General features: G+C 39.5%; 1 protein-coding gene across 2 annotated transcripts in view; it reads left to right on the top strand.

The window, feature by feature from the left end:
- Window positions 1-24,307, top strand: part of samhd1 (SAM domain and HD domain 1) — a 51,784-nt gene extending 27,477 nt beyond the window's left edge. For both annotated transcript variants that reach the window (XM_052540627.1, XM_052540628.1), the window contains exons 11-17: window positions 1,899-1,990; window positions 2,083-2,198; window positions 2,862-3,001; window positions 3,247-3,336; window positions 5,367-5,471; window positions 5,865-6,002; window positions 23,371-24,307. In XM_052540627.1, the coding sequence (XP_052396587.1) occupies window positions 1,899-1,990; window positions 2,083-2,198; window positions 2,862-3,001; window positions 3,247-3,336; window positions 5,367-5,471; window positions 5,865-6,002; window positions 23,371-23,565 (876 nt within the window). In that variant the 3' untranslated portion in view covers window positions 23,566-24,307. The remainder of the gene's footprint in view (window positions 1-1,898; window positions 1,991-2,082; window positions 2,199-2,861; window positions 3,002-3,246; window positions 3,337-5,366; window positions 5,472-5,864; window positions 6,003-23,370) is intronic.
- Window positions 24,308-25,649: the final 1,342 nt, after the last annotated feature.

The raw sequence follows: 25,649 nt of genomic DNA, 5'->3' as shown, positions 1-25,649 counted from the left end.
GGCGGCAGTGGCTCAGTGGTTCATGTAGGTTGTCTACAAACCGGAAGGTTGGTGGTTCAATCCCCGGCTCCACCTGACCAGGTGTCGAGGTGTCCTTGAGCAAGACACCTAACCCCAGCTGCTCCCGACGAGCTGGATGTGCCTTGAATGGCAGACACCGCAGTCGGTGTGTGAATGAGTGAGTGAATGTGAGGCAAATTGTAAAGTGCTTTGGATGGCCATGTGGTCTGTTGAAAGCGCTATATAAACGCAGTCCATTTACCATTTAAATGGTGTCTCTCTCCATAGCGATGACTCTTTACTTCAGTGTCTGCTCAGTGTTCTGTAGCGCAGCTGCCGAGCATCCCATGAAAACAGCAGCTAGCATTCAGACACCTGAAAGCACAATATGCTTTTTTTCTTGTTTGCTGAAAGGTTGTGGTTGGTTTGAAGTCCAAGTTTCTAAAGAGTTTATCACTCATAATATAATTTATAAGCACATGGCTTTTTTACTACTTGGGAGACGTGATAATGATAATGATATTTAAACTCAAGCCAAATCAAATGTCTCATGTGGCATTCAATGACATTTTTTAAATTATATATGGGCTAATATAGGTGAAAATGCTTATGCTTCTCAGTAAAATAAATTAATCTTCGTAATAAACGTTAAAGTAATGACTTGTAAATTTGCCAGCACTCATTGCTGTTCTTGTTGTGCAGCATTGCAACAGATATATTTCAGATAAGAACCCAGTGCCAGTCATGATGAGGTTAAAACCCTCTGCAGTCGATTAACGCAGATACGCATTATGAGGCATTTTCTCTTGATAACCCCGAATGACTGAATAAGCCATCGTATTGTACATCGCGATTCCAAAATAAATGTTTCTGCACGTGGCCAAATATTACAGTTTAATGGATTTAAACATTGTTTAATCAAGCTGTAAAGTGAAACGTCACCAGGCCGTTGGCACCCTCTGCAGATATTTGTTTTAATACACAGTGTACTTAAGTTATGTTCATGTTACATATAGGCATATTACATTATGTATTTTAACAGTGTTGTTCAGTACAATCTTGTAATTTCTTGGTTTTGATGTTTTATTTGAGCCAATTATTATTGCCTCATTGTTAGTTTACATATAAATAGTCATACTAAAGCCTGGTTTTCACTAAGGTCTGTTTGTTACTAAACAAATAAATAAATTCGGATTACTCCGTTGTCATAATAATCATTAGATTAATTGATTCCCAAAATAATCATTAGTTACAGCCCTAGATTACTTAAAATATTTCTAAATACAACTGCATTGTTTTACTTTTTGTAATAAAAAGACAAACATTTTATTGAAAACTTCTTAAACAGTATTCAAATATTGTCACATTCAAGTATCTGTACTTCCATCTCACGAGCTAAGTGTATTGATACACCCCTAGTGTCGAGAAGCGATGATAAAGCTCATAATTAAAGTGTATGATACAGCTTTCATTCTGCAGGTCAATCATATATTCATGTAAAAGAAAATCAGTTTGAATAAAGAAAGCAATAACTTTGCCATAGTATCCTTTCAAATGTTAAAGTTGTCACAGTCATTGCATGCTCCGCTCCGTCCCCGGAAGAAAGTCCAGGCTCAGGATTTATTTTGCTTTAACCCCTGCGTATGGCGCAGAACAACCATTCCTGTAACACGAGTAGCACATTGATTTGTTTCTTTTCTCATTGTAATGTTAATCCAGTATATTAGAAAACTAAAGGAGTGCATGACCTCCGGTGGCTCGACAGCTTCTCTGTGTAACGCCAACATTTCTAAAGCTGTTATTTGTTCAGGTTCAGAGGGGGTTTTGTATCAGTCAGAATTTCAAAGAAATAAAAAGCCTTTCTAATTTTGCTTTTTTGTTTTTTTTTATGTTTACAGGAAGTTGGCAATCTCTATGACATGTTCCACACTCGTAACTGCCTCCATCGCCGGGCGTATCAGCACAAAGTGGGCAACATCATCGAGACCATGTGTGTATTAGCCTCATGTGTGTATTAGCCTCATTCACATTGTCATGCTTTCAGCCGGACTGAAGTGTTCTGTCGTGCTTGTCTTGAATCAGGATTACGGAGGCTTTCGTAAAAGCTGATCCTCATATTCAGATCCAGGGATCTGCTGGGAGGATCTTCAGCATCTCTTCAGCTATAGAAGACATGGAGGCCTACACCAAACTCACAGGTGTGTCCCGGTCCAGGAGTTTAGGCTCATTTAGCTGCATTCATCTGCATCAGTCTAACAGAAGTTTTAACATGTTATTTTCCTCCAAAGGTGATTCATTGATTGCGGTGTTAAATAAACAGCCATAATTACTGTGTTAGTTAATCTGCTGGCTGAACCCAACAACCTCAGGTTTTATTGTCATCTTTGTGCTTCGTTTTTACCAAAATGCTATTTTCTTATTTATGCTGCTCTCTTGCAAATTTGCTGAAATAAAATTTATCAATTTAAAAAAAATAAAAATAATAATCAGATCAAATATTTGAAGCGAAGAGATGCTGAAGGATGATTGTAGAAAATCCTATGTATATGATATCATTTATTTGATGCACATTCAGTAAAGACTCAGTGCTCCACATGATGGGCATTTGGACATGACTTAGTGTGTATTTGAATGTGCTTGTGAGGGTCATTATGAGGGCCACAGTAAGGCCTTTGGCATGGATTAATGCACTTATAAAATCTTTTTAGCAGCATGATTTTGTGCTCTGACATGTCAAAGTGTTAGTGCTGTGCTATGTGAATATATTCACACACCGGTCCTTTATTGCAGGATTAGAAAGCATATGGCTAAATGTTACACCCTGATATTGTGATGAAATGAGGGATTGTGTCCTGTTTCAGATCACATATTTGAGCTGATTCTGTACTCGTCTGCGCCGGAGCTGTCTGAGGCACGAGCCATCCTAAACAACATCGTCTGCAGACGACTGTACAAGTGTGTGGGTCAGACCACAGCCGAGACGCACATGGACGCCTCACAGGTCAACCACAAATAATAAAGCTGACTTTCAGTGGATGCACATAAATGATGGGAGCACTTTAAAAGTGTCCTCGTTTGTTTTGAAGATGAACAAAAGAATGAACTGTCCATGAGCCTTTGTAAGAGAAAGGTCTTGGAAAATATCAGTTTTGTCTTTATAAAAAGATGGTAGATCCAGCTGATAAAGGAGCAAAGTGACTGAGTTGTTGATTAGATAACTGGTATAACTTCTCTTATCTTTTGCAGGAGAAGCTGCTTGACTGGGCAAAGGAAGTCGCCGGTTCAAAGCCCAGTGGCACAGATGCCAACCTGACTGCGGAGGACTTTGTAGTTAGTGTACGTTCAGATTTAACTGCTACAAGCTGTCAGATCCCAACACCCCAGCACCATAATACTCAGAGCTGCTTCTGCTTACAGATGATACATAACCGGGCAGTCAGATGACATGAAAAACTGACACTTCCCATGAATTTCAACCCAACAGCTCAGATTATAAACCATTATTATAAGCTTATTGTTGTAAAGGCAAGCAGACACTTTTGAATACTGATTTTTATTTTAAATGTATGTGATTTAAATGGTTCATGAAATGGACTTCTGGAATGGCAGGATGTGAAATCGCCCATTTATCAGTTAACATGAGCTTACAAAAGTGTGTGTAATTAAAGGATCAGCCAAGCACTGTTCAAAGGGTCTGATCTAGCTTTTTCACTTTCAACTTTAGTCTGTAATGTTGCTGTTTGAGCATAACAAAGATCTGCAAAGTTACAAATCTTAAAGTCCACTTCAAACCCAGATATTTTATTTAACAGAAAAAACTTAACAACTATAATGAATGACTCATTTGGACTACAATGCTTGTTTTCTTTGATTTGTGATATCACAAATATTGACGAATGGGACGAGACCTAGTTGAGCTGCACTAGAGAAGGCGTTGACTAGTGTTATCACTATGTGAGAGACATTTTTTTGTTATTATTGTCTGGGTTTAAATCGCGTTCAAATTGATTTGATATTGACGCAATATTTAAACTGAAGCTGGCAGGTGGCTATGATAAGGGGCATGACATTTCCTGACCAGACACTGTGCTGCCAATCACAGCACACACTGGCCCAGCTGACCAATCACAGCACACACCGGCCCAGCCGACCAATCACAGCACACACTGGCCCCGCTGACCAATCACAGCACACACCGGCCCAGCCGACCAATCACAGCACACACTGGCCCCGCTGACCAATCACAGCACACACTGGCCCAGCTGACCAATCACAGCACACACTGACCCCGCTGACCAATCACACACTGGCCCCGCTAACCAACCACAGCACACACTGGCCCCGCTAACCAATCACAGCACACACTGGCCCCGCTGACCAATCACAGCACACACTGGCCCAGCTGACCAATCACAGCACACACCGGCCCAGCCGACCAATCACAGCACACACCGACCCAGCCGACCAACCACAGCACACACCGGCCCAGCTGACCAATCACAGCACACACCGGCCCCGCTGACCAATCACAGCACACACCGGCCCAGCCGACCAATCACAGCACACACCGGCCCCGCTGACCAATCACAGCACACACTGGCCCCGCTGACCAATCACAGCACACACCGGCCCAGCTGACCAATCACAGCACACACTGACCCCGCTGACCAATCACACACTGGCCCCGCTAACCAACCACAGCACACACTGGCCCCGCTGACCAATCACAGCACACACTGGCCCCGCTGACCAATCACAGCACACACTGGCCCAGCTGACCAATCACAGCACACACTGGCCCAGCCGACCAATCACAGCACACACCGACCCAGCCGACCAACCACAGCACACACCGGCCCAGCTGACCAATCACAGCACACACCGGCCCCGCTGACCAATCACAGCACACACCGGCCCAGCCGACCAATCACAGCACACACCGGCCCCGCTGACCAATCACAGCACACACCGGCCCCGCTGACCAATCACAGCACACACTGGCCCCGCTGACCAATCACAGCACACACTGGCCCCGCTGACCAATCACAGCACACACTGGCCCCGCTGACCAATCACAGCACACACTGGCCCCGCTGACCAATCACAGCACACACTGGCCCCGCTGACCAATCACAGCACACACCGGCCCAGCTAGCCAATCACAGCACATTTCGTATTTTAGAAGGCAGGCCTTCATTTGATGCAGGAGCCGTTCATGCCAAAATATTACAAATACTTTGTTTTTTGATCAACCTAGTCTGAGACCCTATTCTAGTACACCCCCAAAACAAAATCAAGTCTTTTGTAAAAGAGCATCAAAGATAATTCTGCTTATATTTTGTAAAGTGTCCTCTTTCATTTTCTAGGTCATTCACATGGATTATGGAATGAAAGAGAAAAACCCCATCAACAATGTCCACTTTTACTGCAAGAAAGATCCCACCAAAGCCATCAAGATCCGCAAAAAACAGGTACATTCCAGAAGATGAACCTAGATTGTGACTATCAGCCAGCAATGTCATGTCACTTCAACCCCACCTTCAAAGAAAAGAAAAGGCAACACAGTCCAGGACAGATGAAAGAGTTTGTAGGTTATAGGCCGATAAAATCCAAGTAAAATAAAATCCAAATATCATGATAGAAGCTTTAGCAATTATCACAACAGGAAAATTTGATACCGTCATAAGACCCCCCCCCCCCCCCCCCCCAAACCATATAGACAAATGTCTCAGATGTTGATTATGGATTTATTTCCCTATTGGTGGGAATATGTATGTTTAGATTTGTATTGATTCTAATCCAAAACAATATATGCTCCAGCCAAACTCCGAGCCTGTGTTCCTGATGTCTGTGTGGTGTAACAGGTGTCCAAACTGCTGCCAGAGTGCTTCGCTGAGCAGCTGATCAGGGTTTACTGTAAGAAGTCAGATGACAGGAGCCTAGAAGCTGCTAAGAAGTATTTTGTCCAGTGGTGCATGGACAGGAACTTCACCAAACCTCAGGCAAGACTTTTCATTTGCAGTTTTGTAATAATTCAAATTTCAGTGTTATTTTCAAACACACTTGGTACTTTGAGTGATGGATTTGTTTGATATATTTCAAACATTATTTGACATTTTAGTTATTATATTCATTTAAATTATCGATTTAAAGTGCACAGACCGAGATCACAACCACAGTGTATTTATTGGAAAACAAGACGTGCTGATTGTGATGGAAGTTGTGATTTAATATAAATAAATAAAATAATGTTGGATTGACTGAGAAGTTTTGAAAAAAGGTTGTGAACCATAAACACATCTTGTTCAAATACTTGTGTACAATTAAAAGTTAAATAGATACTCCTCCCTAAAATGAAAATGTCATCATTTACTCATCCTTGTGTTGTTTGAAAATGGTATGACTTAAAATGTTGTGTAAATGCATTAACCTGTTTTCGTTTGCAGTATCGAGGAAAAATTATTTGTATTTCAGTTCTTGTAAATGTTGTTCCCTTTCAAGGGAACTTTGAACTGCGTCCTCTAGGGGCTGCTATTGGGAAACACCTCGTTGTGACCAGTGTCTAAAGCATATATTCAAAAAACACCAACAACATGTTGTACAGTGACAGCTCATGGTGTCATTACCGGTGCAACTATAGTGAAATAGGTGCAGAGAGAACACGTGTTTAGGAGTGCATGTTTCTCATAAGTTCACATGGCTCACTTGCTGTGTGTGTGTGTGTGTGTGTGTGTGTGTGGTGAAGAGGAACTTGCAGGACCTGATGGGAAATTTCTCCCTGTCAGTAATTTAGTTTTGTTTATATAGGAAATGTATAGTGTGGCTCTGTCTGCAGTTTTTTTTTACAGATGGTTAATATTATGTCCTTCTCAGATTATGCTGCACACAAAAAAACCATGTATGTATTTAATACGCTGGTGGTTGTGTGTATTCCATCTGCATGTTTCTTTGCATTAATAATAATAATAATAATAATAATAATAATAAATTTTATTTATAATGCGCTTTTCTAGAACCCAAAGCGTTACAAACAAATACAATTCAAAAACTACAATAAATGCAATACAAAGTTAAAAGTATAAATCATAAAATATTCATTACAGTACAACACAGTAGAATATTACTGACAGTCCATAAAAGCAATTTTAAAAAGATGAGTTTTCAACAGCTTCTTAAAACTGGCTATTGTGTGAGCCTCTCTAACAGCAATGGGAAGCGCGTTCCATAACCTGGGTGCAGCAAGAGAGAAAGCTCTCTCCCCCATAGATTTTAATCTATAGGGAGGCTGTTGAAGAGTAAGGGAATCAGCAGACCAAAGGGAACGAGAAGGCATGTATCGGGTGACTAAGTCACAAATATAAGAAGGGGCAGTTCCATGCATAGCTTTGTATGTTAATGTTAGAGTTTTAAAAACAATACGTGACTGTACAGGAAGCCAATGCAAACTATAAAGCACGCCTGTGATTTGCTGACCTGATGGAGTATATGTGAGAATACGAGCAGCTGAATTCTGGATATACTGCAGGCGTTTGATTAATTTAGCAGGTAAGCCAATGAATAGTGCATTGCAGTAGTCAATCCTGGAAGTAACAAATGCATGAATAAGCCTTTCAGCGTCGGGTGGAGTGAAGAAAGGCCTAATTCTTGCAATGTTTCTGAGGTGATGGAAAGCAGATTTTGTAATACTCTTAATGTGAGAGTCTAGTGTCAGATGAGTGTCAAAAATTAATCCAAGGTTACGAGCCTGAGCAGATGGAAGTGCTACGCTGTCATCCATAGTCAAATTAAGATTGCTACCCTTATGAATAGCTGCTGGTGTGCCAATGAGTAGAACCTCTGTTTTAGAAGAATTTAGTTTTAAAAAATTATGGTGCATCCATGTTTTTATTTCCAGCACACACTCTGAAAGAACTGTTGAGGTGAGAGTAGGATCAGACTTGGAGCTGATGTAAATTTGCGTATCATCTGCATAAAAGTGATACCCCAAACCATATTTCCTAATAATTTGTCCCAAAGGAAGCATATACACACTAAACAATATAGGACCCAGTATAGATCCCTGAGGAACACCATGACAGACCTGTCCAAGTTCAGATTTGTTGTTTCCCAAAACAACAAACTGGGTACGATCAGTGATGTAAGATTTAAACCAGTTTAGTACCGTACCAGTGATACCAAGCCATCTCTCCAGCCTGTTTATCAGGATAGAATGGCACACTGTATCAAATGCAGCACTAAAATTCACATCAAACAGCTGCTCCACCAACACTGGCGCCCCTCAGGGATGTGTTCTCTCCCCTCTGCTCTTCTCCCTTTACACCAACGACTGCACCTCTAAAGACCCCTCTGTCAAGCTCCTGAAGTTTGCAGATGACACTACAGTCATCGGCCTCATCCAGGACGGTGATGAGTCTGCTTACAGACAAGAGGTTGAGCAGCCGGCTGTCTGGTGCAGTCTTAACAACCTGGAGCTGAACACGCTCAAAACAGTGGAGATGATCGTGGACTTTAGGAGAAACCCACCTGCACTTTCCCCACTCACCATCATGAACAGCACTGTGACTGCAGTGGAGTCATTCAGATTCCTGGGAACCACCATCTCTCAGGTCCTGAAGTGGGACATTCACATTGACTCCATTGTGAAAAAGGCTCAGCAAAGGTTGTACTTCCTTCTCCAGCTGAGGAAGTTTAACTTGCCACAGGAGCTGCTGAAACAGTTCTACTCAGCCGTCATTAAGTCTGTCCTGTGTACTTCAATAACTGTCTGGTTTGGTTCAGCAACAAAATCAGACATCAGAAGACTACAGAGAACTGTTCAGACTGCTGAAAGGATTATTGGTGCTCCCCTGCCCACCCTTCAAGAACTGTATACATCCAGAGTGAGGAAAAGGGCTCAGAAAATCACTCTGGATCCCTCACACCCAAGTCATCCCATCTTTGAACTTTTGCCATCTGGCCGGCGTCTCAGAGCCGCAAATACCAGAACAGCAAGGCACAAGAACAGTTTCTTCCCCCAGGCAATCTACCTCATGAACAGTTAAATGTTCCCCACTTATGCTTATGCAAACAAAATTGCAACATCCTTATATTTATTTGTTACCCCTCCATCCTAGTACATCCCTGCATCTTTTTCAATCCTATCCCATTATCATTTATAGCACAATTGTTTATACACTTATTTATTTGGCTACATTTATTTTTTTTTATTTTTTTTTATTTTTTGTGTCTGTGTGTTGGTGTCTCTGTGTACTGGAAGCTTATGTCACTAAAACAAATTCCTTGTATGCGCAAACATACTTGGCAATAAAGGTCTTTCTGATTCTGATTCTGATTCTGAAGATCCAACAGGACCAGGATGGTGGAGGCTCCAGAGTCAGCTGAGATAAGCAGATCATTCATAACTCGAACCAGGGCTGTTTCTGTACTATATCCCTTTCTAAACCCAGACTGAAAAGGTTCAGAAAGAAAGCTTGTTGGAAGACAAGTGTGAGTGGAACTGTGCCACAACAACACGTTCTAAAACTTTAGTAAGAAAGGGTAAGTTTGAATTGTTTTCCCGGACCGGTGTCTGTTCTTTTCTAGGGTATCTGCTGTATTCAGAAACCGGGTGCTTGACTTGTAGTGATTACCTCACTCGTATATGTTGTATCAAGTTGTTATGATAGCCCTGGTTCTGGCTTCATACTTCCTGGATCACGCGGCTAGATCACAGGCTTTTCCTGGAGTCGTCTTGATCATAAGGCCACTGGCACGGCACTGCAAAATGTCCTGGATGTCCAGGCTTGGCTTATGCTTTCAGGCTGTCCTGTCTGGTACACGGTAGCTAGGTCACCCTGAGAGGCTTCCTGATCACCAGGGTATCCCCTCTTGCGGAGGCATCAAGCGGGAGGTATAGTGTCGTGTTTCCACCAAAATTACCTGGAACAGTTGTACCAGGAACTTTTTTTTACAGGACCAATTAGACAATGCAAGACTTGTAATTCTGCAAACAGCAGCGTAATGTTTCTTGATAACGTCAGTCAGCATGCCTTGGCTACTGCAACTTTCTTCACTTGTATATTTACAATGACGAAATATGATAAACACCTCTGCCTCTTTTCATTGTCTCCGAAATCAGCCAAACCCATTTTTAAATAGGCGCTGTCTTTAGAAATAAACTGCATATTTGAGTTTTAAACAACTGCATTCTCGCCTGAAATACTTTTAAAACTACATTTCATGATACAAAATTTTTCAAATAAATGGTGGTTGAAATCAAAATGCTGCATGAACTTAAAGGTCCCGTTTTTCGTGCTTTTTTGAAGCTTTGATTGTGTTTACAGTGTGCAATATAACGTGTTCATGTTTCGCATGTAAAAAACAGTATTTTTCACACAATTCACCTATCTGTTTACCACTGTTTTCACTGTCCTAAAAACGGGCTGATGACTTTCTTGTTCTATAAAGTCCCTCCTTCAGAAATACCTAACGAGTTCTGATTGGGCCAGCGGTTCCTGTGTTGTGATTCGACAGCAGCTTAGAGCACACTGCCCTCCTGCAAACGCTAGTTTTGGAGTAGTTTTGAGAAGCAAGTGGGCAGGAGCGTGTGCTGGAGATGTACTTATAAGCACAGGAGCGTTTTTACTGACGAGATAAATCGCATTTGTTTTCTTGCACAGCCCTAACATCTAGTTAACAAAGCTAAAAAGCGTTGCCCTTTATGTAATAAGTTACAGAAACTGTTAAATGCACCAACTTAAATAATAAAATACACTTACCAGTGGTGATCCATAAACAACACCTTCTCCAGACAAAGAGGGAACTGCTCCATCTTTCAAGAATAATCTTTGTGCGAATCCGGCATTAAACTGATTGAGATTGAGGAAGCTGTCCTCAGCAAAATGTGCTGCACATAGTTTTACATGTGGATTATATTTTCGGGAACCGAGTTAAACATAAATTGTAACCATTAATCTCCAAGTACAGCGTTCCTGGGAAGCCCAAACAAAGATGATTGGACTCCGAGATGAAAATGTGAAGATGAAAACAGTGTTTCAACGACATGGCAACAAAAACAAACAGCTCTTCCTTCTTCTCCGTCGGAGTGCAATAGGACCACGCCCCCTTTTTGTGCATTCCTGTGGTCAAAAAACTGTTTTAGTGACGTCATTCCTGCAGGAACTAGAGGGATGTAGTCCAAAGGGGTCGTTTTTTGTAGGCAAATTCTGTTAAATAATATATCTCGCTTGGCATTGAACTTTGAGCTTTAGAATTTTACAGATATTATTTATACTCTAGCAGCAACATTACACACTAACTAAAGTTTAAAACATGAGATCATGAAGAAGGGGACCTTTAACCAAACAGGATGTTTAGCACCCAAGTCCCGCCCCCAAACATCCTATACCTTTGAAAAAGTACTACCTCGCCAGCAGGGACTTACTGAGGGGCAATTTTTTACCAAGAACATTAGTTCCTGGGTAAAGTTCCAAGGGTGGAAACGCGGTTTATGTGGCGTTTGCGAGAACCTCCTTGTCAAGGCTCTCTAAGACAGTGCTCCCCTTTTCTCAAAGGGTTGTATTTAAGCTTGCCTCTCCCTTTCGACCCGAGTACTTCCGGGTATCTATGAGCAGATGATTGGGAGCTCTTAAACCCATGCTATGGTAAGTTCACATGCTTTGTGCACTTTCTGAAATCCACATAGTGGTAAGTGTGCACGTTAAGAAATCCTGTATGGTAAGGGTTATGCATTATTAGACTAGTTCTCTTTCTCTGAGTTGGCTTAGAGCAGTATCTCTGAGCAATATCAGGGGAACTAGGCCCTTCTGCTGCCTCCCTGGTGCGCTGATGAGTTTTTTGGCTAAGCTTAAAATTAGGGTGTAATGCTCCCTCAGCCTGGTAACTTACTACTAGCCATTCCAGCATTTGAACATGCTGTAGGTCTAGCCCCACTCTCTACTGAGAGCTGGATGTGTTGCTTCCTATGCTAAGTATTTTACTGCTAGCCATTACAGTATTATACCATAGATCGAGTTAATGTCTTCTCAAATATATTGTTCTTGGGATGCACCATTTCCAACTATGGGCTACTCTTTCAGAGTTCCATGCGAGCCCCTTAGAATGGAATCTCAAATCCGTGTTATGGTTAGTTTGCATGTGTAGTCTTTTTACACTTTCTAAAATTTACACTGTGGTATTTTTGCACGATTGTACTTTGCTGTCTTTCTAAAATTGTGTATGGTGAGGGCTACACATGGCAACTTCGTTCCCTTTTTGAGTTGGTTAAAGGCCCGGTTCCACCTTGGATACCACTCCACCTATGTGTCCTCAGGATATTTATTTTAATTGGGTGTTGCTCCTAGTGATCTGCTGAGACAGTTCAGCAAGCTCAAGCAGAGCAAGCGGTAGCCTCTGTGTGACAGGCAAGACTTAGTATGATGCTAGCCTCTTGGTCATATCCCCTTAACCTGTTAGCCAGCACCCCCCATTATGGGACTCACAGCTGAAAGTGCCCTACCTAAATTAAAATTCTAACAGTTCCTTACTTCAGTGTGTAACACACATAATTTTGGGGTCTTTGGAAAGAAGACACCTTTACTTTTTATCAATCAGACTTGATAATGCTCAAAAATATTAAAAGTTATAGACACTGAAGTGCCTTGAATGTTTTTTTATTTTTTACCACACTAAAATCTTATTTTATTTGATATAAAAATTCATGAAATCTGTCCTGGAGCAATCTAGAAAACTAATGGGTTGAAAATCACATGTCTCGTGAGTTTCTATTTCAAATCTGAATAAGATATCATGAAAAATGAGATTGCTGCAACCATTCAATGAGACTAAGCCTACACACACACCCCCCCCCCCATATAAAAAATATTTTCCAAATGTATTGAAGGCTTCTGCAAACTATTTTAGTCATTAAACATACCCCTGCATAGTTTTTTTTAAATTATAAAACAATAGACAAACTTAGACATTAAATAAAAACATTTTTTTGAGGACTAGAAAAATACAATAAGAATAATTTGAGTAAGAAGAAAAAAAGTTTAACTTTGTATGATAATTACAGAACATCCTGAGATTGATAGAAATGCAGCATTTACAATGAATTCTGGTCATATGGTCAGTTATCTTGTGCTGATGTCCTGATGGCCATTTATAGAGATGGTATCATATAAATGTGCCTTAAAGTCAATAATCACGCTGTATTTATATAGACAGTGTTCACGTTAGCCACATTTCCACTGTCGAGCCAAAACTGGTCGTGCTAGTGCATGCCAGGGCCAGTCGCGTTTCCACTGTCACTTCCGGGGCTTCCTCGGGGCCAACGGCCAAGGTTTTTGGCCCGACGAAAACCTTGGGCCAAAGCGGGCCAGCTGGGGCTAGAGGAGGGGTTATGAACAAAGGCGGAGATTCTCAGCTCAGCGCGGATCATTTCAGAGAGATAACAGCTTTAACACCGGTATTAAAGATTTTTTAAAATAAGTTGAGCTCAAAACTCACTTTCAGTCAGCAGAGAGTGTTTGAAATAACTTGATCCGATGTGGATTATAATCACTAAAGAAGGCAGAAATATTTAGAAGTGATGTAAAATACTTATGCTAAACATTAACGTTACCATAGTAAACATGATAAATGCAACAACTTGGAGAAATCAGACGTATCTCTATTACAATTGTGTATTTATTTAGTAATATTTGAGTTAAGCTCCACATAGCATAGCCTATCATCAAAATATTATAATGATTTTTGTTCGGGAGCTTTTATAAAAATAGAGAGTCTGTGCTGTGGATCATTTCAGAAAGATAACAGACAAAACACCAGCATTAAAAACTTTTTTCAATAAGTTGAGCTCAAAACTAACTTTCAACTTCAGTGTTTCGAATATTTAAGTGTTTGAAATAACTTGATCCGATGTGGATTATAATCACATAAACAATGCAGAAATATTTATAAGCAATGCAAAAGACTGCACGCTAAACATTAACATTACCATAGTAAACATGGTAAATATGACCGCTTGAAGAAATCAGACGTCAGCTTCTTATTCTCTATCACAATCGTGCATTTATTTAGTAACTTACCGTATTTTCCGGACTTTAAGTCACACTTTTTTTTTCAAAGTTTGGCTGGTCCTGCGACTTATAGTCAGGTGCGACTTATTTATCAAAATTAATTTGACATGAACCAAGAGAAATGAATTAACAGAAAACATTACCGTCTCCAGCCGCGAGAGGGCGCTCTATGCTTCCAGAGATGCTGGACAGTTCTCCTGTAGTCTACACTGAGCAGCATAGAGCGACTGGAGACGGTAATGTTTTCTCTTGGTTCTAAACAAATGCGACTTATAGTCCGGTGCGACTTATAGCCCAAAAATACGGTATATTATCTGTCATAAGTATTGTATCGAGAGTTTAGCTCCACGTAGCCTATCATAAAAAATATATTCAGGTTTTATGTAATTTATACAGACTCGACTGAATAAGCAGGCTATTTTCATAATCGTTAAAAATAAATAAATAAAATAGAAATACATGTATTTCTGTGTGATTAATTTTGAGTCCTGATAAATTAAATCAATATGATCAATGTATCACTTATTCTATAGTAAAACATCGATGCTTTTGAATATGAATATTTAACAGCATGCAAACAAACGGGCACTTTTATCATGTTCGTGTGTGATCGCGCATGTTCCAGTGACTTATTTCTTAGTTTTCTGATAACTTCTCTTCGTTGGTGAAATGATGAGGTTGTGTGACGTTGTTCTGAGAGGCGTGTAAAGGGCGTGTTTTAGTGACGAGCTGCGGTGCTTCAGGCTCGACTGTGGAAACCCTGTGCTATTCTGGCCTCGGTGCTACAGGCCCGAGACTATTAGCCCCACCTGGCCTGTTTTAAGCCCTGGCTCGCACTGGCCCGACAGTGGAAATGCGGCTTTTGATAACAGTGATTACACAGTAATAGCTAGCTGATTTGTGCTCAGACCGATGGTAATCATGCAGATACAGGCACATTTAACATAAAACACACTCACACATATATAACAAAATGTTGAAAAAAAAAAAAAAAATAGAAAAAGGCGATCGTTAAGTTCCGCCTCCATCAGCTGACAGGTGCGTCAGAGCGCGTCACGAGCCCTCACGAGAGCGACGGAATTCAAATATATTATCTTCCACCTATCTTTCACTTTTTTTAGTGGATCATTTCATTCTGTTTGTGACACTGTATGCTACAAAACCTTGCTACAAAACTTCTTAACCAACACCCCGACACAGGCGTTCTGAACTCCCCTCAACTCGCACATGTCAATATTTACGAATAGATTAAATGAAACGGGACAAATTTAGTCTTGACAAACTATGTATCATTATAAAGATCTAAGCCTCAAACATCGACGAAAGATCGCTGTTTTTCAATGGAAAGCTTATAAAGACTGTATTTGCTACCTTTGTGTAAGCAGTACACATACAAACATAAACATTAGAAACGTTGTACATACCAAATCCGTCCTAATAATGAGTCATAAACACATCCACAGCTGTAAATTCCGGTTTAGTTAGAAAGGTAAGGGTCCACTGAACGACATCTCATTAAGCACGTTTAGTCCAACGAAGCAATAATGTTGTAATATGGATCGTAATTCCTTTGTTTACGTTTCAGTTCTTCAGCGACAGAATTGTTTGTGTCTGTTATGGAATAACTCACGGTCGGAAACTGCGTCTTAGTAGTAAAAACACGGCATGGTTTTGTAGTGTACAGTGTCACAAACAGAATGAGACAATTCACTAAAAAAATGAAAGGCGGGAGATTGTTATGTGCCTGTATCTGCATGATTACCATCTCTTTGAGAACAAATCAGCTCGCTAATACTGTGTAATCATATAAATGTGGCATATCATATAAATGTGCCATAGTCAATAAGTCACACTAGAGGTGTTTCCCCATAGTGACCCCTAGAGGACGCAGTATCTACTCAGGGAACCATGGTTACGCAAGTAACCTGAGACACCCCTTGTGATGCAGGACATTGGCTTGTCGATTGTACTTTGTAATTACACATACTGTAAAATAGTGTATCTACCTGACGTAATACTGGCTAATATAATGTAACTTCATGTGTTAAAGGGATAGTTCACCCAAATATGAACATTTTGTTTATCTGCTTACCCCCAGGGCATCCAAGATGTAGGTGACTTTGTTTCTTCAGTAGAACACAAATGGAGATTCTGAACTCAAACCGTTGCAGTCTATTAGTCTTGTAATGTAAGTGGATGGGTATCACGGCTTTGAGAGTCATAAAACACACAAACAAAACCAAATTAAACCCTGCGGCTCGTGATGATACACTGATGTGAAAAGACACAAAACCATTGCTCTGTGCAAGAAACTGAACGGCATTTACATCGTTCTCCAAAGCAGGCACCTGATCTAAAATCTCAATTAGGAATGTCAATGGTCCATTTGAGAGATAGGTGGTGGTAATGCACTTATAAGTCTGGATCTGCCGTAAAGCAAGTAGAAGATGCGTCAGGTGCCTGCTGTTGAGAAGAATTATCTCAGCATAGTAAGGCTTGCATAGACTAGTTGAGTGATCGACTACTTCAGCCACTAGTCGGCGCTGTCGGAAACAATCGACTACTCGAGCATGCCCTTATTCCACATATTTTCAAACCAGCAGGCCATTCTGGGTTGAGCGAGACTCCATGGAGTGAGTGAGCGGAGCGGGATATTCAGAAATGTGCTCCCCGCTTTGTTTTTGATCGAAACAAACCCCAGCCTCACTGTCTACTGACCTTGCAGAAACATCAAAATAGACATAGCCAGACTAGACTATTTTAGTACAAATTATGAGCTTACTATTTTTTATCATTCTTTACAAAATTAGAATAATACGTTTTTTGTTTTTTTTTTGTTTTTTTTTTGGGTGGGCCTGTTGAAAAGCAGGTGGGCCTGACGCCTGCCTGCTCCACAGGTTGGATTAATGAATAAAAATAATATCCATTAATCCATGAATGGCCTATAAATACACACCCCAGTTCATCAGTGACATCATTTACGAACTTGGTAATTAAAGAGTTAAAATCTTGGATTGTTTTTCTATTAAACATTTGGTAATTTTGATCAGGACTGAGGTTGATTAATAGATTTATGCAAAAAAATATTTAACGAAAGGGTAGTGAATTTGCCCACAGTGTGTTAAGTTTTTGAAAATTTTCAAAGCGTTTTCCCAAAATGTGTGTCAAAATAAGATTTGTCACCAAAAATCATTCCATTAGCTGAAACACAGAGAAGGTTTAGGCCAAAATAAGACTCAGCTTTACCCCCTAGTGGACAAAAAACATTGCCAAAAATGCATAAGAGGGTTAAAAATAACAGTGGAGAGTGGTTTGTGAATGTTGATGCTTAGCCTAAATAATGATGGGGAACATCCCCTCCTGTGACCCATGATTTGTCTGTATGTGTATTCAGACGGACTTTCATGATAATACAAAAAACTGTGTTAACCCTTTCGAGTCGATTAACGCATATATGCGTTTTGAGTCATTTTCTCCTGATAACCCCGAAAAGAACTTAAATTACACTCTCAGTTTTAATCGTACAGATAAGAGCAATACATCAATCGAATCTGTAAAGGGTCTAGTTTTTTTTGGATACAGACATAATAACAAAAAACCTTTGTGCACTTATAAAATAAAGATAACAAACAAAGTGCGCTGTCTGCAGTCTTTGTCTCCGCTGATCGTCATGTACAAACATTTCATTAAAATGAACTGTAACTCTGTGAATACTCAACGAAGAGACATGAGAGAGATATCTATAGAAAGCCTGGAATGTATACTTTTAAACTAAACAAGTGCTGCCGAAAACAAATATTCTGAGATAAAGTAATCCATATGAAAACAACGCGATGTCTATTTTTCATATCTCCGCTCATTATATCTAATGTGACCACGCCCCCGCGCTGAACGCGCTATTCAGATTCAAACTGAAGCGCGCGGCTTGAATACGCCCACACAGAAGAAAAAGCAGCGAGACTGTTCTTAAAGTTATTTTATTTTACTGTTTGCTTCGCGATGAGAGGAATAAGACATAATTCACCCCAAAAAGATGTGATGTGGTTGAGGATTTGAGAAATGGATTTCCTCAGAAAAAAGAATGAAGCACTTTATTCAGCAGAGATCATAAACATGAGTAAGTCTCTTTTTATTTATTTGTACTAGTTTTCACATAAAGTGTAAACATTTTACTAGTTAGACTTTTTCCAAATACTTTTTCCAAACTATAATTCCTGACTAAATGTATAATCAAGTGAAACATTATGAAGTTTCAATAACAATATACAATACTATACCATTCAAAAGCTTGATGTAAATAATATAAATGTGACAAATAGAGATAACTCTAACAAATGTAAAAAACAATGCAGTTCTTTCGATTTATTCCCCCTAAACAAACCTGAAAAATATTCTCAACTCTTTTCAACATTAATAATAATAATAATGATGATGATAATAATAAATGGGGTTTATTTGGTAGAAAATAAGATTGTTAAAAGGATTTCTGAAGGATTGTGTGACTGAAGTAAGGATGCCAAAAAATTAGTTTGAAAGTCAGCTTTGATTTGTTCCTAATAAACTGTTTAACTGCTCCCCCAAGTGGATATTAAATTATGTTGTGGGATAATTAAATATATTCTTAATAAACTACAAACATAAAATTATATACATTTATTTTGTTCTCAAATTCTTTCTTGTAAGTCCTCCCTCACAGTGGCACAGTTGAATGGGAGGCTCATTATGCAGCTCATTATGCAGGGCTTTGTCTTCTCAGGTGTAAATCACAATGAGATTCATGATAGTTAACGCCTACTCGCATATGACTTTTACCAACAAAAAGTGTCTTAGAAAATTTAAATCAATATATTGTTTTCTGTGAGTGAGTAAACAAGATGATTTTCACATAATTTAGAAAGAAAAATTCTAGGCTACAAGCCCTAGTTCTCAACTTTTCCGGCAACCAATTTTATGAATGTGTTTTATTGCCTTATTCAAGTGATTTAACATTTTTAGTTTTTCACTAACCATTCATAACATTTTTTTTTCTCAAAAATACAATCATGTACATGCATGTGTTTCACATATTATTATAGCCCAGTTTGTGCTGATTACAGTGATATTAGACTTTACCCATTTAGATATTTATAAGAAACTGAAAAAAGCACAAATGTCAGGGCATGACAAAACTTCTCCAGGCCCCAAAAATACCCTTAGACTCCAGAGGGTTAACACGTGATAAAATAAATGTCGGCATTAATCAATTAATAACTTGACCTGCCCTAGTCTTTACACATCAATGTAGCGTCATGAGCCGCATGGTTTAATTTGATTTTGTTTGTTTGTTTGTTTATTTTTTGTCAAGTCAAGTCACCTTTATTTATATAGCGCTTTAAACAAAATACATTGCGTCAAAGCAACTGAACAACATTCATTAGGAAAACAGTGTGTCAATAATCAGTGTTTGAAATAATGGCGTTGAAAAAAGAACGGCGTTAGGTAACGACGTTATTTTTTCAGTAACAGGGTATTCTAACTAATTACTTTTCCCGTCGTTACATTGCCGTTAACGTTACTGAACGTTAAATGCTGTGCGTTACTATGCATTGATTTAATAAACTATGCAATCCCAACGCACCCCTGGCTCACACAGCACACAGCGAGTGAGCAGGTGGGTTAATGACGAGATAAGCAGTTGTGATTGGCTAAGGCAGAGTCATGTGTTTCATGGTAGCCAATCAGAGCCAGTGTTTTTACACACATGCCGGCACACGCGGCAGCGCCAGCGGCGCCAAACACACACACGCACGCAACAGCTACACAGAGATTCGCAGCAGAGATGGCGAGTCAGGAGCAATCCGATGAAAAATTGGCATTTTCAAGGTGAAGATATAAGCACTACTTCAAATTCATTGTGGTCAAAGGCAAGAACGTGCATGTAATGTGTGACACGCATCTACAAAGCTAGTGGCCAAAAGCACTTTTCTTACAAAGATAATACTTGAAGTGCAGGATAAAACTTTTTGCTGTCTGTTGACGTGCAATAAATATTGAAAGTTATGTACGAACACCTGTCTGTTCTTCTCGTTTCAATAGACTTGTGAAAACTGAATTCTCTGACATTTTTTTACAGTAATGCAAATAGTTATTTTCCCTGGTAACGAGTTACTTTTATTAAAGAGTAATTCAGTTACTAACTCAGTTACTGTTTGGAACAAGTAGTGAGTAACTATAACTAATTACTTTTTTAAAGTGACGTTGCCAACACTGTCAATAATGCAAAATGATAGTTAAAGGCAGTTCATCATTGAATTCAGTGATGTCATCTCTGTTCAGTTAAATAGTGTCTGTGCATTTATTTGCAATCAAGTCAACGATATCGCTGTAGATGAAGAGACCCCAACTAAGCAAGCCAGAGGCGACAGCGGCAAGGAACCGAAACTCCATCAGTGACAGAATGGAGAAAAAAACCTTGGGAGAAACCAGGCTCAGTTGGGGGGTCAGTTCTCCTCTGACCAGACGAAACCAGTAGTTCAATTCCAGGCTGCAGCAAAGTCAGATTGTGCAGAAGAATCATCTGTTTCCTGTGGTCTTGTCCTGGTGGTCCTCTGAGACAAGGTCTTTACAGGGGATCTGTATCTGGGGCTCTAGTTGTCCTGGTCTCCGCTGTCTTTCAGGGATGTAGAGGTCCTTTCTAGGTGCTGATCCACCATCTGGTCTGGATACGTACTGGATCCGGGTGACTGCAGTGACCCTCTGATCTGGACACAGACTGGATCTGGTGGCCACGGTGACCTCGGAACAAGAGAGAAACAGACAAATATTAGCGTAGATGCCATTCTTCTAATGATGTAGCAAGTACGGTGTTATGTGAAGTGTTCCGGTTCCGGTTTACCTAATTAATGCAGCCTAAAAATCCTTTAACGGATTTGGATATTAAAAGCATATTAGTATGTTATGTGTATGCCAGGTTAAAGAGATGGGTCTTTAATCTAGATTTAAACTGCAAGAGTGTGTCTGCCTCCCGAACAATGTTAGGTAGGTTATTCCAGAGTTTAGGCGCCAAATAGGAAAAGGATCTGCCGCCCGCAGTTGATTTTGATATTCTAGGTATTATCAAATTGCCTGAGTTTTGAGAACGTAGCAGACGTAGAGGAGTATAATGTAAAAGGAGCTCATTCAAATACTGAGGTGCTAAACCATTCAGGGCTTTATAAGTAATAAGCAATATTTTAAAATCTATACGATGTTTGATAGGGAGCCAGTGCAGTGTGGACAGGACCGGGCTAATATGGTCATACTTCCTGGTTCTAGTAAGAACTCTTGCTGCTGCATTTTGGACTAGCTGTAGTTTGTTTACTAAGCGTGCAGAACAACCACCCAATAAAGCATTACAATAATCTTAACCTTGAAGTCATAAATGCATGGATTAACATTTCTGCATTTGACATTGAGAGCATAGGCCGTAATTTAGATATATTTTTGAGATGGAAAAATGCAGTTTTACAAATGCTAGAAACGTGGCTTTCTAAGGAAAGATTGCGATCAAGTAGCACACCTAGGTTCCTAACTGATGACGAAGAGTTGACAGAGCAACCATCAAGTCTTATACAGTGTTCTAGGTTATTACAAGCAGAGTTTTTAGGCCCTATGATTAACACCTCTGTTTTTTCTGAATTTAGCAGTAAGAAATTACTCGTCATCCAATTTTTTATATCGACTATGCATTCCATTAGTTTTTCAAATTGGTGTGTTTCACCGGGCTGTGAGGAAATATAGAGCTGAGTATCATCAGCATAACAGTGAAAGCTAACACCATGTTTCCTGATGATATCTCCCAAGGGTAACATATAAAGCGTGAAGAGTAGCGGCCCTAGTACTGAGCCTTGAGGTACTCCATACTGCACTTGTGATCGATATGATACATCTTCATTCACTGCTACGAATTGATGGCAGTCATATAAGTACGATTTAAACCATGCTAATGCACTTCCACTGATGCCAACAAAGTGTTCAATTCTATGCAAAAGAATGTTGTGGTCAATTGTGTCAAACGCAGCACTAAGATCCAATAAAACTAATAGAGAGATACACCCACGATCAGATGATAAGAGCAGATCATTTGTAACTCTAAGGAGAGCAGTCTCAGTACTATGATACGGTCTAAATCCTGACTGGAAATCCTCACATATACCATTTTTCTCTAAGAAGGAATATAATTGTGAGGATACCACCTTTTCTAGTATCTTGGACAGAAAAGGGAGATTCGAGATTGGTCTATAATTAACTAGTTCTCTGGGGTCAAGTTGTGTTTTTTTTATGAGAGGCTTAATAACAGCCAGTTTGAAGGTTTTGGGGACATATCCTAATGACAATGAGGAATTAATAATAGTCAGAAGAGGACCTATGACTTCTGGAAGCACCTCTTTTAAGAGCTTAGATGGTATAGGGTCTAACATACATGTTGTAAGTTTAGATGATTTAACAAGTTTATACAATTCTTCCTCTCCTATAGTAGAGAATGAGTGGAACTGTTCCTCAGGGGGTCTATAGTGCACTGTCTGATGTGATACTGTAGCTGAGGGCTGAATGGTTGCAATTTTATCTCTAATAGTATCGATTTTAGAAGTAAAGTAGATCATAAAGTCATTACTGTTGTGGTGTTGGGAAATGTCAAAACTTGTTGAGGCTTTATTTTTTGTTAATTTAGCCACTGTATTGAATAAATACCTGGGGTTATGTTTGTTTTCTTCTAAAATAGAAGAAAAGTAATCAGATCTAGCAGTTTTTAATGCTTTTCTGTAGGATAGGTTACTTTTCCGCCAAGCAATACGAAATACCTCTAGTTTTGTTTTCCTCCAGCTGCGCTCCATTTTTTTTTTTTGTATGTTTTAGCCATGATTCCCATCCACTTACTTTGAGTGATTGACTGCAACGGTTTGAGTTAAAAATCTTTGTTTGTGTTCCACTGAAGAAACATCTTGGATGCCCTGGGAGTAAGCAGATAAACATCAAAATTGTCCTTTTTGGGAGAACTATCCCTTTAAGGTTAGGTTTAGGAGTAAAGAATAGGTTAAGGGTTAGTACCTTGTTATATGACCCAGTTATTGTAATCACTATAATCAGAACATAGTGTGTTTATGTAGAACAGCTGCTGGTTTGCAGGTCAATCAGTGAAAGATTAATTCAGTGAACTGGTTTTTAGTAGTTATTAGTGTATTGTTTTCTGTCAGTGACAGCCAGTTGGCAGTCGAGTTCTTGAAGATAACTCATGTTCTCTAACCCTTATTTGACACGCAGTGACACTGATGTATATTTGAATGTGTTTCAGGATGGAGATATAATTGCTCCAGAGTTAACCCCGCTCAAACATGACTGGCACACGCTGGAGAAAGACGACGAAGACAGTGAGCTAGATGACAACGCTGTAGACAATCATCTTGGAATGAGAGATGAAACGCCCAGGAAGACTGGACGTAATGTGAAAGTCAACCTCTTTCAAGCTCAGGGAGAAAGCAGACTCTGAATCACTGGCCCTGGGATCTCTGCCCTGTGCTTCTCTCATTGAGAATATTTTGGAGCTCATTCTATCTCAAGTGTTTTTGAGCTTCATTTAAACTGGTTTGCCTTTTGGTTTTATTTTCACCTTTAATATCATGTTCACTGCCAGGGTTTTAATGCTACTTGCACCTCTGATGCTTTATTTTACATCAATCCAGAATGAGTGTCTCTCTCCACCATCCATTATTTCTTGATGCAGAGGGAAATGTTAAATGCGTTTGGGCATTCTTTTGTAATTTTTTATTTATTTAAAAATTTTATCAGGGACTTGCTGTTACTTTTTTCCCTTCTGTTAATCAGCCCTCTACTCACTCGCAGTGTGTAAAAACTCATGTTATGAGGAGTCTCAAATGTGATGACATCGATATTTGAGCTAACCATTTTTTAGACTTCAGGTGTTTTGTGTTTACAGTAATGGGGGTATTATTATAATTATTTTTTTATTTTTTGGATCTTGTGTCAGATGTTCTCATCTTCTCATCAGTACAGGCTTTTGCTGTGACCTGATATGCTTGCTTACTGATTTCAGGCTGTACCGATATATTACAATTGTCACAGCACAATCACATCAAGTCTGTTGTACAAAAAAAGGTTAACTTATGGCACATTGTGCATGTCATGCTGAAAGATGTAGTGCTGAATCAATGAAAAACTCTATCTATCTCAAAATTCAGAGTATGCAAATAAAAATACAGTCATGCCATTCATTCTTTTAATGTGCCTGATGGTGGACATGAAGTACAGACCCACTATTAATTGTCTTTAACTTATGTACTTAATTATTTGATACAATGCACTTGTTGTTTATATAAAAGTCAAAAGTCACCTTTATTTATAAAGCGCTTTAAACAAATTCATTGCGTCAAAGCAACTGAACAACATTCATTTGGAAAACAGTGTCTCAATAATGCAAAATGATAGTTAAAGGCAGTTCATCATTGAATTCAGTGATGTCATCTCTGTTCAGTTTAAATAGTGTCTGTTTTTATTTGTAATCAAGTCAATGATATCGCTGTAGATGAAGTGACCCCAACTAAGCAAGCCAGAGGCGACAGCGGCAAGGAACCGAAACTCCATCGGTGACAGAATGGAGAAAAAAACCTTGGGAGAAACCAGGCTCAGTTGGGGGGCCAGTTCTCCTCTGACCAGACGAAACCAGTAGTTCAATTCCAGGCTGCAGCAAAGTCAGATTGTGCAGAAGAATCATCTGTTTCCAAGTTATGACTAAAAAATAAATAAATAAGAGCTGAAGTTACAGCAAATGCTGGAAGAGACAAATGAATCTGGGATTGTATTGATCTAAATTTTGGAGCATGGGGAGCATGGTCTGCAAAACTGAGAAAATGTTTTTAGGTATTGCCATAGTAGTAGGAGGATTATTATTTTGCTGCATATCCCCTTTGCCTGCAAGGATCGGCATTTTACAGCATTTTAAACATCACTCTCTTACTTGATCTAGACAAACTGTGCATCAGTTGAAAGTTTTAAGACTCAAGCTTCGATATTTGACCAATGTTTTGATAAAACATTGTTGCAGTGACAGATATTTAGTGATTTATGTCAGGAGTGCAAAATAATAAATCCGTATTATGCTACATTTTGAATAGAAATTCACCACTCATTCATATTCAGCCACGTCAACAGCAGTTTGTGTTCACATAGACTCACTGAACAGCTTCAATAAGGATTTATAGACCAAAGATGCATATCTGTGGAGATATATGGATATATTTACTGATGTTTACTTCATATTTCTTCAGACAGAATCGTCATTTCTATTCATTTTCCACGGATTTACGTGATTTGATGAAAAACAGCCTCTCCTAGCACTGTATCTGTCTGTTTGCTCAGTGCTCATGCAGTGTGTCAGACAGACTCTGATTGGTCCTTCGCCTTGTCAATCTTTAGAGTATCATAATTGGACACCGCAGCATCGTGTCACATGCTTCCTGTACACTTCCTGGTTCATATCTGCCCACAACACTGAAACACCTCTGTACACACAAAATATCCGAATAATAAACCCGTGATTAAAATAGTAAAGCTTGG

This window comes from Carassius gibelio, chromosome A23 (genome assembly GCF_023724105.1).
Source record: "Carassius gibelio isolate Cgi1373 ecotype wild population from Czech Republic chromosome A23, carGib1.2-hapl.c, whole genome shotgun sequence".
Taxonomy (NCBI): domain Eukaryota; kingdom Metazoa; phylum Chordata; class Actinopteri; order Cypriniformes; family Cyprinidae; genus Carassius; species Carassius gibelio.
Note: the sequence above shows the minus strand (reverse complement) of the source record. Positions and strands in the feature narration are given on the sequence as shown.